Here is a 19,331-nt window from a genome sequence, read left to right as displayed (position 1 = left end):
GACATGGAACTCTGGAGAAAAGTGTTCATTTGGGGTTTTGACAATATTACTTTCACAGAAGAAGTGAGGATGCTTTGATCTTTGCAAGTTCTTTTAAATTTCAATCATCTTGTGTTCTCAGGATTGTGTTAGTCATAAAAATTTATTCAGGCTACCAGGATTTTTAGTTCTGCACTAGTCCTATTAATAATGTCTCCTTGTATCACTTTTTAGGAAGAGGCTTGCAGGCTAATTGTTCTTAACAAATAGTTACATCACAAGGTCATGGAAGAAATATTCTTTGTAATAGTATAATGCAGAAGAGCAACTCTAATTTGTGAAGATTTTAAGATCTAATTGAGATAAAAATGTTGAGCGAGAGAAGAACTAATGTGGGTACTGATCTTCAAAAATATTAATTTGATCCCCTTCTGTTACAAAAGGAGATATGTGGTCTGATCAAAAATTGAAAATTAGGTGAGTCCGCCTGCAGTACTGTAGGTGGTTTGGGAAAAAAAGTTAGGTAGCTGCACCTATATATCCTATATGGTAACTTTAAATGAGGTCTTGGTCACATAACTTGAATGTGCCCAGTAATATGTAACTGCAGCATTGGCAAGCTCAGAATACTCGTAATAACCAGATAACTACCAAAAAAACCCTGCAATAGATGACATGTATAAAGAAGGCAAATATCAAGTTAAACTTAGTCAGAAAGATACACATAGTTTTTATAAATAATTCCTATTCCCTGAAAATTAAGCACATATTCCTTTAATTTTGGGGACTTTTTTGTTTTCCTTGGTGTGTGATTTTTGATGCTTGTCCTTTAAGGAAGAGTAAATGTCAGCTTTGTTTACTGTGAACACAGACAAGAGAGTAGGATTTTCTCCTCCCATCCTTGTATCTCCTCTCCTGTCATTGCTCAGGAAAAAAGGAAGCTGTGGAACTGTTAGTCCAATTCAACAGTACTGTCTAATCAGCAGTTTAAGTGAACATCCATAAATGTTTTTGTGTTTTCTTTCCTATGCAGAGTCAATACAAATTTGTTTGTGAAGCTATTCTTCGTGTTTACAAAGAAGGATTGGTTCGACCACTGGATTCCAGTTAGCACAGCAGAGAAGGATGAATTCTTTTTTTGCCTAAAAAAACTGCTCTTTAAGTAAAGCAAGGGCTCGTTTCTAAAAGCAACTGGAATGGACTAGAAGCCCATGAAAAGACAGATGAGCACATTTGAACTGTGGCACTTTAAATTTCTCAAGAAGATTGCTAAATCATGTACAGTATAACAAAGTCACATAGATAAATATATGACAGCAATTGTGTGTAATATTCTTTATTCACATAGACAACCATAAACAATCATGGAAACCTTAACACATATCTTTTACTGCCTTAAAACACCCTTTACTTTGGAAGTTACAAAGTTCCTTGTGTTTCTTTTGAAATAGCAAAAAGAAAACTCCTATTATTGAAATGATTCAGTTTAAGAAGGTATTTAATGTATTTGTATTGTATAAAAGTTCATTGAAGGTGAATATTCTTATTGAAGGTAATGTTCTTATTGGGATACTAAATATCCATGGAAATGTAACCTTGACTAAAAGGCTGACAAAGAGCTTTAAAGGCTAATGCATAACTACTGTACATTGAGCTGGAGAAATTTAGTATTCCCTTACCGTAAATCTATTAGTGAGTATGCCAGCTGTTATAATATGCTGCTTAGAAATCACATCTACTGTATGTGATGTGAAAATAATGCTGCATTTAGGCATTTTATGCAGATGGTACAGTCTACATCTTCTGTTGATCAGTTTTAGTAGCAACTTGCCCTTTTGACAGTGACCTACTTCGTAACAGTTTTAGTTATTGCACCCTTTTTCTTCTTCTGCTGTCCACCTCCTTTATACTTTTCACTGCTGTTTCTATATGTGGACTGAAAACATTTTAACTTAAAATGAGGTTTAATTCTCTGTCATGTTTGTTTCCATGTGTATTTATGAGTTCTCAGATGTAAATGTGGATTAACGTTGCACACAAGTACTAGACTTTTGAATTACTGTATATGCAAAGTAGTCTAATCCAATACTGGAAGAAAAATTACTACTGAACCCATCAAATATGTTGCTGCTATTTCAAGGTGTGAAGCTTACAAGGGCACAGGTGTTGCTAGTGTTCAGATGGTGATAAAGTGTTGACTTGCTGCCCTCCAGCAAAAGCACTCTTATCCAGCAAAACACGACTCCCTTTTGCAAGAGTTCTGCAGATTTACTGTGTTTCTTGCTTATACAGAAATGCAGCTAAATTCACCTGAAGATTTACATGGAAAGAGAGAATGAATTTGTACATTGATGAATAATTCACCCTAAGGTACACTGGTCTCTATTTCATTTCAGATGGGAGAATTGGAATTTCTGAACAATATAACCACATTTGTATAATGTTAAATTATTTTGTGTGTGCCTTTTGATTAACCTAAGATAGTTATTAATTTTTAATAGTGTTTAAAAATATTCTAAGGGACTGTTTAAAACTCTGTTATTTAAAAAATTAGTCCTAAATAAGGAAAAACTTTTATGGGGCATATTAGCCAGATGTTTATATGTATAAAAGAGAAAATCAGATAATTTTTTTTTTCAGAGAGATATATATGCACACACATATTCAGATGTATTTTAGAATTATGGTTTGTATTGTGGATATTATCATTTATAGCTGGAGTTTCATTATAGAAACTATCACAGCTGTACAATGTGCATCTCTCATGTTACTGGAAGATTATTTTTTCCCCGGGAGATAACTAGAAAGTGAATGTAGGATGAGCTATATTTCTATCTTGTCTTTTGCAGGCTTGGTCCTTTCTCCAAGATTGCATTATTAGCTATAGCTGAAGAAGATGCCTGGTTACTATTTATTGATCAAAAGAGTTTTAATTGGGATGTGCAGGGTAATTGGCAACATGGAAAACTTCTTGGCTTTGTTAGGTTGAAGGGTGAATAGGTTTGTGCTCATCCTTTTACACTTCATTCCAAATTTCACTTTGACTGAAGTTTTTTGTAATATTTTGAATCACTGTCATCTTGCTTGATTGGGAATAGATTAGAAGGCAAAAGACCGTACCTCTGATTCATTCTTACCTTGCTAAATTGCATCAGGTATCTCAGTCTGTCTGTGAATCCAAATGTAAAATGATAGTGGACATGCACTTATTACTTGGGAAGCTTCTTTGAAAAATCCGTGTGGAAAAGTGTTGCACAAGTGCAGGCTGGTTGCTGCTGGTAGAATATTGATCAGTAAGAAAATCTAATGGCTCTTTCCTATGAAAGAAGTAGTGGGCAGTAAAGAATGTATGTTTTCTGGAAGGGTAACAAAAGTCTCCTCTTTGTTATGTGTGTACCTGTCTGTTAAAACCTCTCTTTTTTTTTTTTTTAAAGTTTTCCTGTGCCCAGGTCTCAGAGTCATCCCTTGCAGTTGGCATGACTTGCATTTAATTGTTTGTCATGAAGTGAAAAAAGGCAAGAAAATAAATTGTAAGAAAATATTTAGAGCATGTTTGTGACATCCGTGTCTTTCATGGAAGTACTCAGAGTTTCTTTGTGTTCAAGGTTATTCCTATATTCCAATTGCTATTTATGTTTCTTCATGTTGAGTATGTACTTATCAAAGCACTGTAAATGTATTTCCCATATAACTTCAGTCTCAAGATACATGGTATAGGCTTGACTTAGGTTAGTATGTGTGCATTTAAATGATGATGGTCGTATTGTGACAACAAATGCTGCTCTTGTTCTGGTAAACTAGGATGGGTTTGGTAATACCACTGGGGAGCTCTTGGATTTTAAAAGCTTGTTTGAAATTGCTGGCGATGGAGAGAATACTCAAAGCTGTATAAATAGTAATTCTATAAGGTTTTTTTTTTTTAATTACCCTAGAGGAAATATTAACTACATAAGTATCTTGTATATTGTGTCCATCTTTATTTCAGTCTTGCTGGGTTTTGCACGTGTACCTGTAGGGTCCATAGGGGAGAATTGAAGGGTTTTGTCTTCTCTCTGTAGTGTGTGATGACTTTGCACTGAATGAAGTATGCTTTAGATCTGATCTTGCAATGAAAGCATAATTATGAACACATCTTAACGCCAGCTTTTTTTTCCACAAAAATTAAGAAATCACGAAAATGTAGATTTAATTGATCAGTTTGGGGGGGTTTTGATGGGAGTTAAAATTTGTGACTATAAAGTTTTTAATTATCAAGTGATTGGCAAATGGCAGAAAATTCTGTGAAGGCAAGATTCTGTATAACCTTCATAGTTTAACCTTGATTTCTTCTGTGCTGGCATGATCATGAAAATAAGTATTCAAAATGTCTGGTGTGGTGGTGGATGAAGAGGGAGCAATAAACCTTTGAGGTTTTCATCACTGTGAAATACACTACAGAATTAAACAAATTTTAACTTAGTGGCTTTATATTTGATATGGAAGTAACTAAACTGCCTATTCAGAGTGTCTTCAGAAATGTCACAGGGGACCACTTCTGCGACAGAGGTGAAAGGGACAGATCTTGCTATTTATTAAAAATAAGAAAAACAGTGCCCTAAACCATGAATGCCTTTTGTGTAACCAGATGTATGAAATACAAATCATTAAAATACAACCAAACTTTGAAGAGTGGTGGTGTTTTGCAGAAAAAAAAAAAAAAATTGTAACCCAGGGGTTTGCTTTTAATTATCCTGTCTTTTAGGTGTTGCTACTAAATTATATGCAGTCAAAATGTACCCATGAATTCAGCAAAAAGTCTTCGTATACACTCAGTTATTTAACTGTTAGTTTTCCTTTTCTCCCTCCTATTTTCTACTATGCAGTTAAATATATATGTATTTCAAAAGAACTTTAGTTCAGAAATATCTAATGAACTATGCATTGGCTTTATTACAAGTAGAGTATGACACTGTTTTACAACAAAAGCCCCTCCCTGTAGGGAGTGTTCCTTGTGTCAGACTAAATGCGTAAATGTTGAAAATAGACGCGCATGGTTCATATTCAGTCAATTATAATTTAAACATAGTTATTTCACTGATAATGGCTTTATTTTCTATCCTGAAATGTAGCATTTAAGTGCAAGTTTATTTTACTCTTCCAGCCTTTCCAGAGAACATGTGCTGGGAAATGTTTGTATTTTGATTAGTAACCTGCAACCAGTCTACTTGGTTAAAAACATTTATTAATTGAAGCTATGTAGAAGGTAAAGTTGTCATTAAATATTTTGTTCAAAGGCAGTTGAAAGGCAAGTGAATGATTAATTCATTATATAAAAGACTGTTTTGATTATATGGGTTTCTTGCATTTAAGTTCTGACACTGATAGTGCTAAGCCATCTCAAATGACTGTCTAACCATAGTTTGTATTAACAGTTTAAATATAGCAGTCTGATGCAATATGATTTAGTTTTAGTGTACTTTAACACTGTACAAGCTTCAAACAGTAGTATCTACAATCACTGAAACCTGTCATTCTAAAGAAAAAAATAAGTTTCTCTGAATCAAAAGGAAGAAGTAGCACATAATACCAATAGATTTAACCATTTTTCAGCTCAGACTAACTCTGTGACAATAGAGTTCTTACCACTCATATAAAGAGCAAATGTGGAGGATCAATAATATTATGAAGAAAACAAATTATTTGGACTGTAAGAGACCAAGAAATATTGTCTTTTTTTTTTTTTTTTTTTAAGACAAATTCATCTCAAGAGAGGGCTGTGGGAATGGAGAGTAGAATGTGAGTTTATTGACTCTCCTAATTTGCTTGCAGACTACTTGGATAAGGCTCTTAGTTTGTGTGTTATTTTGGGCTTAGCTGCATGCTAACCTTTAATTAAAGTCATATTTAAAATATTAAAGAATTTATTTTAATAGACATTAGTGAAACACTTCAGGTTACTGTTAACTGTTCAGCTTCTGTTTACTTGGCTTTCATGATTTTGTTTCCTGCAATGTCATTGTTTTGCCTTATAAAATCACTTTGAGTTTTCCCACAACTGTAAAATTGGCTTTGTCTCAGACAGGTGAAGTGATGTTACGGTTGCTTAAGAAAGGATGTTTATTTTTCACCTGCTGAAGGGACAATATGATGTTCAGACCAGTCTCAACTGATCTCCTTTCTGAGTAATTTAAACACTGCTGCTAGCAGTGGTAGAAATCATAAAGATATATGGAAAAGCATATAAGAAATGTTATGTTCAGGGCAGATAAGACCTGGGTTTAACCGAAAAATTAAAAGAAAAAGAAATCAAACATTGTGAACATGAAAATGCTTTTAACAGGTAAAGTAGGGGTGGGAAATGTATATTTTTTCCTCTTGCAGAACACTTCTGTGTTTTAAACACATCATTTCTCTTGGAGCAATTTCTTTGGTAAAGAGCCATACTGTTGGCCATGGGATTTAATTTTTGTCAAACCCACCTAGAAAGTAATTTTAAGTTAAACATTTTCCTCATTTACTGGTTTGTGCTCTTAAGCAACATTTTTAAAAAACTCTTAAATATTTTACTCTTAAAAACTATTTTAGCTGTTTTCATTTGATGCCTTTTTCTGAGACATAAATGAAACCCAAATGTGGCTGGGTGACTGGTGAGGTTACCCTGAATGCTTAAGAGGAAGCAGATGCTTTGTTAGAGCTATTAAACCCCTGACCTAACATCAGTTACCAGCTTATGCCAGAGTAGCATCATATTTCTTTTAGCCTTTTGCAGAATAAACATTTTGTAAATAGTCCTTGGAGCTTGCTCTCCCAAGCATCAGGAAGTCATCTTCCAGGTAAAATCTGAATCTTCAAGTAAGGAATGACTATTTACCAAGTTCTATGTAAAACATACCATTTAAAAGGAAAAAAAAAATTAGTTTTTCTGCAAAAATAAAAAGGTTAGCTGCTAGAAGTGGGTGCATCTTATCTAGTCAAAAAGCAAATTGGCTCTCAGCTAGTGTGCAGTGGCCACTAAAGCACGCAAAGTGCATCATGAGCCCAAATGCCTGATTGTTTGTCAACTTTCTTGCAAAGGGATGGTTGCAATCCTCATTCAGGAGTAAGGAGAAAGGGCTGCCTTCCTTAGAGAAGAGACTGAAATCCTGCAGAGTAAATCCGCAGCCTATATTGATCTTAGTGGGGATGTACTTGTATTACACAACTTGAGCATTCTAGTGCAAAGTGAGATCAGGCATATCTGTATGAGTTTGCATGAATATCGAAGCCTTCCCTTCATTCCAAAAAAAAAAGCTCAGTGTAGCAATGTTAATTGCAGTGGGCTTCATTTGCTTCAGCTAAGCAGTAGGTGAGTGTAGCAGCACTTGAGTTAGTCCTGATCAGTGCCCTTCTCATTCAGAGCTTTGCATACATGATTGAAAACTTGGGGTTTAGCAGGAATTAAATCACTGTCTGTAGAAATTAGGTGGGGAATTAGTATATGCACTCAAATGTAAATCTATTTCTAATCCAGATTTTGCAAAATAAATTACAAGTATCAATGCTTATGTTCCAGTGACCTGTGCAGTGAGCATTAAACATAATTTATTTAGGTTTTCACACTTCATTATATAACCTTAATAGAGAGTTACAAGGTATATAATGGGGACAGTCCTATAAAAGCTTTAAAAATCTGCCCACCGTTCATTCTAACAAATGATGTATTGGTTAAAACTGGCCTTGATTACAAGCAATATGGATGGAAATATGTTTATAGTACTGGAATAAATTGCATAACAGTTGGGAAAGATGAAGTTGTTTGGGTTTTTTTGCAAATTTTGAAGAAGATTTCACTATTCTGGTCTCTAAGTTTTTATTTCCATATAAGTTCAGTTAGCGTTTTTGTCAGCGAGTTTTGTCAGCAAAATCTTGGAAGGTAATATCCATTCAGGGACTCTGGCTGGGGTTTTTTAAATGTTTTTTTTTTCTTTTCCTGTAGCATTCTATAGTTTCTTCTAAGATCTTAGATGCCAGTGCATTAAGGAATAAAAAAATGTATTTGATGTATTTGGAAGGTAAGGAAAGAGATTATTTTGTATCCTACGTTGTACTTTTCTTTTAAATCATTTGAAATGTAAATTGATGTTGATATTACAAAGTTTAATTTATTGTTTAAAAGTGTAGACACCTCTTGAATGTATAATTTTTCTTTTTTATTTTTATAGGAATAAAGTATTAATGTTTTCAGTATAGGTTTCTTGGGGTTTGGAACTGTTTTGAACAAAAATATAGCCACCATTTTATGCGTATTGGTTATATGGCTAATGGTGAAATAAAGGATTTTTGGCTATATGGTTTTACTGTGGCTTTTTCAAAAAGAAAGTAAGAATTACATTTTTGACCTTTTTGATAGGAAAGAAATCATATGAGAAATCACACATGGATGCAGCTTGAATTTTATCTAAGCAATCAAGCTTGCATGGGAAGTGTCTGGTCTATATATATATAGATACAGCGTGTAATTTTTTTCATAAATACCACAGTAGAAAAAGTAAACCAAACAAGTCACAAATTCTTAGGAATATTTCACTTGCAACAAGTTTTATGAAAGAGGATTATCTTGATTAATTAGGTGAATACACCTTTGGAGTCATGTCATGAAAGACCACATAACCAATTTTTTGAGTGCAGATTTTCTTCTTTGCTTTTATGTATGAAATCTGCAGCCTATCCTTCCTTTGGGGACTTCATGTGTTCTCAGGATACTCACCAGGCATGTCTGAGTAATCTTCTACACCGTCTGTTGCCCCATGGTGGTTGTCACGTTTTCACAACAAATCAGAGCCCAGTGATGCTGTTCTTGAATTATTTCTGTATGCATGCATATTAAAATGCAAGTTTATAAGTTTCAAAATAGAGAACACATTGAATGCAACACTAACAGATGGATAGAGCACTGACCTGAAAATATGTTTGGGATTTTGTTAAGAACTGGGATGGTTGTTAGCCAGCACTTTTTGCTGTTTACAAGGCGTGGCTCTGCCTAGTGATTAGTCTTTTTAAGCTTGAGGCCAATCACCCTTTATGATGAAGTTATGAATTCAATGAAATCTCAGTGAAAGGAAGCACAAAGCCAAACCAATTGTCTGGACAGCTCGGACATGGGATATGCATGCAGGTTGGAATCTCTTATAGGTACACAGAGAGCTATCGAGAGGAATGCTTTGCTGGAAATCCAAATGAAGCACTTTATGGAAAGATGTACTGGTATCTTCACAGTTTGATAGCAGGATAGGGTGCAGAAGGGCCTTTTGGAGGAGATAAGGCAGAAGTAAACTCCAAGCTGGTAGCTGTATCATCAAGACTTGAATAGCTGATTGCTAGGGGGGAGAAGAGGGCTTTAACTTGCTGAGTGTTACATGTGATTTTTGGACTTAATGCAAAGCTTCAAGGGGTTCCATTCCTCCGTACAAGGCAATCCTTTAAAATTCTTATGGTACTGGCTACCCCACAGAGGAGTGAGGTGCTCCACCAGGGAGCCAGGAGTATGGAAGAAGTGCCTTTATGTAGCTCAAAAGACTCTGAACGAGCAGTCACAGGCAAGAGAACCTCACTTTTAACAGTCTTGCTTGAATTTGTAACAATTGGGAATATAAATGTCAAATGGTATTCACCAGTATATGTATAATTTTCATGTATAGCTTTTTCATGTCATAGTTCAGTGATATAAACATTTTCAAGCAGTGACTCAGTTTAGTTTATCCTCCCTGTAGTACACAAAGTAAAATATCTTAACTAATATAATAAAAATTATCAATATCTGATTTAATCTTGATTTGGAATTAAGTTCGTTTTTTTTTTTTTGTCAGTCCTAGTATAATGTAATTGAACTGGGTTTCATGTAGTAAAAATTAAATATGCAAAGGTGCATGTCCAAAAGCCAATCTGCTAAGAAAACTGGTTTCTTCATTTTGAGTGGCAGAATTCAAAGTTCACAATTTGTTGAAATGAACCCTGTGAGAATAACTGAAAGGCATTTGGGGAGACTGAGGTCACTGCTGCTGATCTCTGGGTTCAGAGCCAGTTCAGATTCCTAGGTCCACCCTCAGGGATAAGGGGTACTGGTATTCTGCTGGAGCATGATAAAAGACCAGACTACTCTGTACACTCATGTGTGGCCTTTTGTGGCCTGATGCTGCTACTGAGGAGCTCAAATACCTGCAACACTCTATTTTTAAACAAAGGTGTTCTGATTTACTTCTCTTGTTTCGTTGAGTTTAGCACCCACCCACAAAAGATGCAACATTATTTATAACAGGAACCTTTAAGTTCATCCATGCATCAGCTACAGTTTAAAAAATTAGATAATTGGCACTGATAGGAAAAGGTTTCCTCAGCACTAGCTGTCTCTCAAGCCCAAAGGTTAATTGCTCAGGGACTGTCAGGTTGCGCTGGCACGAATGATGGTGTGAACTGGGGTGTCAGATGGTAATAACAAGATGGAAAGGTGTGTGAAAAACCTCACAGTATACTTTGATGTAGCCCAGAGTGCTGTGGGAATAGGAATACTGATTGTTAGTGGGTTTGTTCCTGCTTAAGTGTAATGTTGGCCCTCAGAGCTTTCTGTGTCGGTACAAATGTCCTGTTCTTTTAGACCTGTTAAATTCTCATTTAAATACTGAATGTTATTCCTTGCTAGGCAGTTTGTCCTTTTTGAGCATGAGTCCTCAGCTCTGACCTGGATAACTCCGCTTGTGCATGTTCATACAAATGTCATGGAAATGTACTGTAGCTCTTTAGCTTTGCATTCAATTCTACAGATTCCAAGTTAGCATGAGCTTGCTGGCTTCAAATGGGGCCAATGTATAATACTTATGTATAAGGATGTGGTGACTCCAGCCTTCTGGTTATGTGCCAAAAACTGAAATACCTTTTGCTTATGAAGTTACTTGTTGTTGTCTCCCGACTGGTTATGAGTGTTAATTTTTTTTTTTTTTTCAGAAGAGTTAGGGCTGTATTATTTTCATCTGTGCTGCTGGGTTGATGTTTTTGTTTGTTTTGCGGTGTTTTTTGTGTTTTGGTTTTGGGGTTTTTGTTTTGGGCTTGGTTTTTTTAGTTTTTAAACACTATTACAAGAAAATCTCCTCACATTGTATTGCTGGGGCCACTTGCATTTTGAATAGAGTATGTTGTTTTGTCCTCTGTGAGAACAGCTCTCAGTACTGTGATATTGCACCTCTGCTACCTCAGTAACTCTGCCTGCTCTATCAAATGAGATGTCAGCGCATGGGCAAATGTCTCAAGGCACCCAGCTGGGAAAATGCCAGCTCTGTAGGAGCTCTTTCTTATACAGTGAATAATTCACGTACTTTGGTAAGTAAAGCAGGATCTGAGGAGAAATAGAACTTCCAGCTGAAGCAAAGTTAGGACTGAACACAGCCTAGATGCTATGCAGAAAACCTACAGAACCCAAGTGTTATCAGACCTTCTGCAGAAGCCTGGAGGATAACCATTTACAAGGATCTTCCTACGCTTCTTACTCCTCCCCATTCCCCTTGGATTTTTACTAACAAAAACAGACTCTCCATCTTCAGTCCCTGTGGCAGGAAGTGCCTCAGCCAGTCGGAGCTCCCTTTGGAGTGGGAAGGTTTCTTCACTCCTACAAAGTCATCTGTTCTCTCATGGCCTGATGCAGGTCATGCTATTTTTTTCCTGTTTGGCCTCTGTTATTCAACTTCCCCCTCTATGTCAACAACTGCTCAGAACTGGCCTGGCTTAAAACTCCTCAATTGTAAAACTAAGAAACTCCACCTTGGCAAGTGCTCTTACAGGATTCCTAAAGATTTGTTTAAATGGCATTACTTTCAAATATTATCTCTTTATCAAGATAGGATAGGAAGGTGGTGTATATAGAGAGATAGATGTGTATGTGAGCACATATATAGAAAGAGAAAAAAGAACATTTAAGTGAATAATACAAGTAGCTCCAAAAACGGGCAGAGAACACATACATTCAGTTTGACATCTCAACCATAAACAGTATTAAAAAGGGTCAGTCTGAAAAGAAGCTGGCAATACAGGTAATATAAATCACGTGTAAATAAGGAGTGGGGTTTTCCTCTCATAGTAGAGTAGTTTTTGCACTAAATTAAAAACTTGATTCAAACTATTGAAAAAAAATCTGTGTATAACCTGGTTTTGTTATTTATATGCATAGGATTTTGCTTTTGTAGATTCCTGTAAAACATACATAATTTACTACTTCAAGTAACACTGAATCTTGCTTGCTTTATTGCCATCTGTGTAAACTGTTTACTCTTTTGTCATTACAAGGTAATGTAGATTGAGGATTATTTTAAGGGTAATGACTTAGGAAAGTGATTTCTTGGTATTTTAGGGAGTTTAGATGGCGGAGAGCAAGGAAAATAAAATGCTCTATGTAGCAGTGATTACATTCAGTGTATATTCAAGCACTGGTTTATATATCATGCCTTTTGCCCTAATCAAGACAATTATTATTCAAGTTTATAATCTGATACATTTGGGGTGCTTGATGCTGAGCAAATAACTATCAAATGCAATCTCATTTCCAGTGAACTTTTGGTTTAGTTCAGCTGAAGAGGCAAAACCGTTTATACATGCACAGTCAACCGAGTGATGGTATATAAGGAAATAGGGGTGTGACATCCCCCTTCCAGAAGGGTTAAATACAGGAAAAATTAACTACCTTTCTTAAATAACTTCTCAGTGAAGCAGAAATGAAGCAGATATAATTCCAGCAGATATTTGAAGAGCAGAAATTGAGCTGTATGAACTGATGGAGTTACCAAAGCATCCAAGTGCAAAGGGAATGATACTGCATGGAACCTGGATTATCCAAATATAGCAAGCAAGAAAGCAGAAAGTCACAGAAACTGGAAGTACAGCATGGGCCACGTGCCTTGAGAGGAAGCCCACAGTTCAGAGCCCTTTCTGCAAAGAGAATTGAAACCCTGGGCAAAACCTTGCTCTCACTGTGTTCCTATTGCTTCATAGAAATTGCTCCTGGATGGAATTTTTGCTAATTGTTTAAAATTCTTGCAGAAAAAGTTCTTGGTAGATGTCATGCATTCCATGTTGGGGGCAGTGGGGGGAAGTAGCAAGAGCTGAAGTTCAGCAGCAGAAGATACATTTTTGTGTAGCTCCCCACAGACAAGGTACTGTAAGTGTCTTGTTGCCAAGCAAAGTTTGTTTTACAGTCCTGTCAGATGCAGTTATTTGTATCTTTTTCCCAAGGTTAGGTGCAGAATCTCATGGCCAGAGCAAAACTATTGGATGAAGGAAGAGAATTTGAGGGCCAAGTTTTGGTCCTCTGCCCATGCCAGGGCTGATGCCAGAATTCCCAGGCTGACTACCAGAATGATTTACCCGTATTCCATGGGATATCCCACCTGTGGAAAAATACTCTGTGGAGTACGGTACTAGAGGATTTTCACACTAAAAATGATTGGATTGCTAGCTGTGGCTGGTGGCAAGGAAGCAATAGGCTTGGATGGCTGCATCAGGACTAGGCAGTTTACAAGATGGTGAAACATTTGGTTCTCCCAGGATGAATTCTTCTCACCCTTCTTGAGTGTGGCCAAGTCGCTATCCTCTCAAAAAGAAGGATTCATTGCAGAGCTGCACTCTGCTCCCCTTCTAGCAGTGATTGTCCCTTCCTTATCCTAGTTTGCTCTCCTCCACCACTCACAACACATGTGCCTCCCCTGCACATGCAGCATGCACTGCTAAATTCTGGTCATGCTGAGTGGGTAGAAGTGGGTGAGTTGCTGTTGTGCTGGAACAGATGGTGTCTGCAATGCAGCCACTAGTTATGTTCATGCGTTGTAGGAGGTTGCTAAAGGAAAAGGGGAAAATTTAGAGTTTTTATTGAAAAGGTTGGTTACTTTTTCTCTTATTTATTGGGATTGGAACAATTGGAGAGTTGGGGTTAGTTTGTTGGGTTTTTTCAGTGGCCGTGAAAAAGTGGTTGTCAGTTGTTTGGTTTATTTAATGGCGTTCATTGAGCCAAGGTAACCCAATGAGGAGAGGAATCCAACGATTTTTTGTGTCTTGATAGCTTTCAAGTACCCAGGTTTCTGATTCACAGTCCACAAGTTCCAGGTGTTCCCATCTTCTTCTGTTATGTCCCAATCACTTATTGCAAGCAAGATCCCTACTCAGGTCAGTTGCCACTTGTACCATGCTTGCCCAGCCTGGTACCACGGCCTGAAAGCTGGCCCCTTTCTCTCACAGCAAAAAGTTGCAGCCACCCACTAGGTTTCTCCTGTGGATCCCTGAAATCTCTCAGTCTCCTGCCTCTCACCAGAACTTCCCTAGACCTGCATGTCCATCCTTAGTCAGCTGCAGCACTGAGAATCTCTTTACCACTCCCTGCCCAGGGGACTGCCATGCTGTGCCCCTGTTCTTGGAGACCCCCCTATCCATGTGGGGTGATAATTCACATACGTTGCATGGTTCACATCTTAATTTTTCTTGCTGAGTGGTGTAAGGTATTTATCGGCTGGTTTCACATATTAGATCTCTGCCTGCACCTCCCCACACTCGGCTGCGTGTGGATGGAGGCTGACAACTCTGCCTTTATAAAACCTTTCCTTGCTCAACCCCATGACTAATGCACATAATTATTTTTAAAACAGCTCTGGAATGCCACTGCAGTATGCTTTCATGTGCACACAGAAATGTGTATTTACATTCATCTGGCGTTTGTGAACCCAGGTTTCCTTGTAAACCTTATTCTTACTGCGCTGTTTAAAGAAATACTTTGTAGTGCCTGTGTCATGGCGGGGAGGCAGCTCGAGTGATGTGGATGGCCAGACATACAAAGCAATGAGTGTAAAATACATAAATAAAGAGAAACATTTAAAGAGATCTCATTTCATGGCACATTATTAAGCTCCTGTATTACCCAAATCCCCCGAGATTGCTGTGTTTCACTCAGTGACCAATTATTTCTCCTTTCCAAAACTAACTGGATGTGGAAAAAAAAAAAAAACAACAAACCAGCTCAAACCCAAAATACTGGGTAGGGGATTACAAAAAATCCCCAAACCTAGCCCACAAGTCTCTTTCAGATTTTATATTCTGGTATGGCAATGTGTTAAAAACTAGATTGGTTTGATGTGGGTTTTATTAATGAGTTGGTGAAGTTGGTTGCTTGTAACAGGTTTGCTTACTGCATGTTCACATATAAATAGATCATTTATTCCAGTGCTTTTCTAGGAATTACAATTAAAGCCACTTGCTCTGTTATCATTGGACATTTAAGTAATTTTTTTAAGGAACATTTTGGTCTTCTGTTTTCCCATTATCCAGTGCCATTCTTTCTCCAAGTGCTCAACCAAAATTTCTGGTCATTCTGACATGTTCTCCCATAGGCTGATGAGCACTCTGAGTGCATTTCCTCAGGTCTAACCAGTTAAACAAGCTTTCAGGCATTTTCTACCTTTCCAGAGTACTCTATGGCTTGTTCTCTTCTGGTGTCGTCTTGGCTCTTTTACCCTTTCCCCGGGTATTATTCTTCTGCCCATCCACGTCCTACCTGTGTCCTTTTCAGTGCAAAGTAGCATGAATTGCTCCATTCTTCAGGGCTAGCTGCTCCTTTCCCACTGAGAAGTGATCTCTACTGTCTTGCTAATGTATTAATTTACATACTTTCCTGGTAATATTGCCGTTCTCTGGGCCTGTTCTGTGTCTTTGGCCTTTGATTTTATCCTTATAAATTCATGCTCTTCCGTCACGCTTCTCCTGAATAACTTACTCTATGTCCTATTTTTCTATTCTTCTCAAGTTTCAGGCTGTTTCATAGCTCCTAGCAGAGCCAAGTTGCTCTCCTGCTATGCTTCCTCCGCACTGGCAGAGCATGTGTGTGCGCTTTTAATACTGTTTCTTCAGAGAGCTACCCATCCTCCGAACCTCCCTCTTCACTTTAACTTTGCAGAAAATAATTCCCATCCTATCCCAACTAGCTCTTGAATCTCTTGCCTGTTTCATAGCTTTGTGCTGGGAAAGGAAAAGGCTACCAAAGTCTTCAGCTAACGGCTTTTTATTTTTTTTAAGAAAATAAATTAAAACTCTATACCCAATGCTGCTTGTTAGATGACCTGTAGCCGACCTCTCGTGTGTCCCAGTCTGCTTCTTTCATTTTCCTTACTAAGCAGAGACTTCTAAGTTTATCCTGTGCCCTGTCAGAATAAAAACAATATATATATTAAAAAAATTATTCATGGACATGCCAAACTAATTATTTTTTTCTTGCTTGCCCTTTCTAAAGAGCTATAGACTTATTCCATAACAGTCCAGTCACAGGTGTCACCTATCAAGCTTTTGGTATTCCATTTGCTTTGAAATCAATTGCTGTAACTCCTTTACAACTGCTTTGTTTGTTTTTTAAAGGGAAGTTTTCCTCAGAGTGTTTTTATTTTTAAAATAAATTTTAAAAATAAAAGTAGTAAGTTTTGCTAAAAATGAATCCCAGGCAATTGTTGGCTTTCTTTGCACTCTCAGTGCAGATGCTATGGAGCACATAGGGAGCCTGATGCAAAGGGATGGGAGAAGCCTCTGAGTGTGGCAGTGAGGTAGGGAAAGCATCATTGTGTCAGGGCAAGAGGACAGTTCTGGGAAAGTGGGGAAAGAACATCCTCCGTGAATAACCCTAACCTCTGTTCCTATTTTACAAAAAAAACCCAAACCCCCAAACAAACAAACTAACAAAAAACAGCCCACACTAAGAACTCTGACTTGGTTCATTCATCCAGGCCTTTGAAGAAACACACAGTAAAGGGCTTGACAGGTCCAGCTCACCACCTGAGATTTCCAGCTGTCCTGAGCCCTAACGCTGCCACAGCTTTAGCTCAGTGCAGATTACTGAGGAGGCTCCCTTGCTCCTTGGACCAGGTCTGCTGCTGCTTCCTGAGGATACAGGAGGAAGCCCAACAGTGACTGATGCAGGCACTGGCAGTGCAGCTGGCAGAGAAGCCTGAGGGAGCTGCTGTGTCTGGTCTGGATCATACCACAGCATTTAGCCTGCAGCTGTGCCTGCTCTGAAGGCTGCCCATCAGAGCTGAGAAGTGAAGCAAGTGGTTCTGCATTTTTGTTATTTAACTTCCTCTGTTTAGCTGCAGCTGAGCATAAAACCCCAAAAGGTTTCAGAAGAAGGTTATTGTAAATTAATGGGGCTGTTTTCTTTTGCTTTGCAGCCCACGGCATTGATTAGCTCAAGTAAAATATGTCATCGTGACATTTTATCCTTTTCCTTGAAAATGGATCAAGGCAATTAGCAGGCTGGAGAAGCAGGTTACCTCAGCTGTATTCTGCCTCACCAGGGGCTCCTATGAAATCTCTTGGCACTTTGGGACTGCTTGGATTTTATACAAGGTGTGTCGTTGGGGGTTTTTTGCACATCAGTTTACTACTCCTAATGAATCCGGGAACAACAGAGATGGATTTCTGTAGCCACCATGCCTCCCTTTCAAGGGGGCAATGTGGTAATGCGTGCAGTGATTGTTTAATGCCCCAATACATCTTTTCCCTCAACTGGTGAGGAAGTCATGAGCAGAGCAGCAGCTCTGTGCACTAAAACCCACTTGCAGTCCAGCCCACCTGGCCTGTCTGCCATTGATTCCTGATGGATAAAACAGGAAGACTACTTTGCTCGCTGCTTTTTAAGTGCAAGGTGGTATTCTGAAAACTGACCCAAATGACTTCCATTGACATTTCTGTTGGATAAAGTGGGCTTTCACAGTTATTGTGGAAAGTGCTAGCTATTGTCAGGAGTAAAGAACTTCTCACCATGGGAAAGAATACTTCCAATAGAAATAATGATTTTTAGTCAATCCACATATCATAATGCTTCCTGAATTATATTTTAGCTTTTACTAGGCAGGCTCTCTTTCCTGATGTTACCCACGGGGAGCAGCAGTCTTCCTCCTACCCTAGACCCAGTGAAGAACTCTTTGTGTGAGCCTGAGTGGGAGCCCCAATGTGCAAAAGAGACTAGTCTAAAAAATGACAAGGTACAGCTCTTATCTGGCCCTCAGTGGCACTTACAGCTAAAACCACTCCAGTATTATTTTTTTTCAACCGCACTTTCATCTCATTTCCCATGAAAACTATTAACAATGTGACTTTTTTCATCAAATGTTTTCCCTCAGGCTAGAAATTCATTTTCAGCCCTCTTGAAATTCTTGTTTGTTAGACCTCAGGGGAGGAATGCAATATCTGAGCCTGGGATACTGCAGTAGCACATGTACAATATTCTGACAAGCAATTGGAAAGTGAATCTATTGTATTTGCATCTCACAGCAGCTGCCATTAATGTGCAGAGTTAAAATGAATCCAAGCGATATAGATTTATGATCAATACTTAAGCAAGTTGTTTACTTAGTAATCAGAAAGGCTAATTATGATTGGTTCTGTCTGTAAATATGGTGGCCTGCAATAAGTGGCATTTTTATCTCCTTGCATAAATGAATTATGTCTTAAAGCAGTGAAGGGCTTAAAAAGTAAACAAAATCTTTCCTTCTAGCTGTGTGTGTGCTTCTGGAAGCCTTAGAGACAGTCCGTGGTTTTTTGGTTTTTTAAACAGCGTTAAGTGCTTTGAAAGCTAAGCCTGTTGGAACACTTGTCCAAGCAGCCATTGGAAAGAGGAATGCTGTGAACAGAGCTGATCCAGAGCAGCAGTTTCAGCTATGGCCATTACCTGAACTGACTGCTGAGCAGTGCAGGCCCTTGTCCCTGCATTTGTACAAGTGCTGAGTTGTTCCCCAGAGCCTATGAGGGGGAATGGAGAGGCTCTGTGTTCCTTCTCCTTCCCCCTTTCTTTCCTGGTTTCTAGATGCACACAGTGCTTGGAGACAGCTGGGGTGCATGCATATCCTGAGGCAGCACATGGGGGGTTCACAAAATCCCTTAGGGCTCCTTATTTTCCAGTCTCTGTGCACTTTGTGTCTGAAACGGGAATAACACTGAAGGAAACATCTGCAACTGGGAGATGAGCAGCTCCCACAGCAGTGTGGCACCCATTAAATGGATGCTCAGGCAGCCCAGGTTACAGTATGTCCTTAGACGAGCATTTTCCCATCCAGTGGATTGGGATGCCATTTTCCCAGCTGCAGCTGATGCCCAGGTTAATTCAGCAGCTCTTACGAAGGGACTTGCCAGTGTTTAGTGCAGCCAACCCTCTGGTTAGAGAGGAACACAGAGAGGAGAGGCAAGACACTCTGGGCCAGTGCACCAAGCAGAGCTGCAGCAAGGCCAGGGACATCCCCTGTGCGAAGGGCAGAAGTGGCTCCAAGAGGGTGCCTATGAAATGCTGCCAGCAGGTAAAGCCAGCAGTGCTTTGAGCCTGGTGTGTGCAG

General features: G+C 38.4%; 1 protein-coding gene across 4 annotated transcripts in view; it reads left to right on the top strand.

Moving 5' to 3' along the window:
* PTPN3 (protein tyrosine phosphatase non-receptor type 3) overlaps positions 1 to 8,284 on the top strand; it is a 165,033-nt gene extending 156,749 nt beyond the window's left edge. For all 4 annotated transcript variants that reach the window (XM_010393914.4, XM_010393913.4, XM_039568986.1 and 1 more), the window contains one exon: positions 1,013 to 8,284. In XM_010393914.4, the coding sequence (XP_010392216.2) occupies positions 1,013 to 1,090 (78 nt within the window). In that variant the 3' untranslated portion in view covers positions 1,091 to 8,284. The remainder of the gene's footprint in view (positions 1 to 1,012) is intronic.
* The last annotated feature ends 11,047 nt before the right edge of the window (positions 8,285 to 19,331 follow it).

The sequence above is a fragment of the Corvus cornix genome, chromosome 2 (genome assembly GCF_000738735.6).
Source record: "Corvus cornix cornix isolate S_Up_H32 chromosome 2, ASM73873v5, whole genome shotgun sequence".
Lineage (NCBI taxonomy): Eukaryota > Metazoa > Chordata > Aves > Passeriformes > Corvidae > Corvus > Corvus cornix.
Note: the sequence above shows the minus strand (reverse complement) of the source record. Positions and strands in the feature narration are given on the sequence as shown.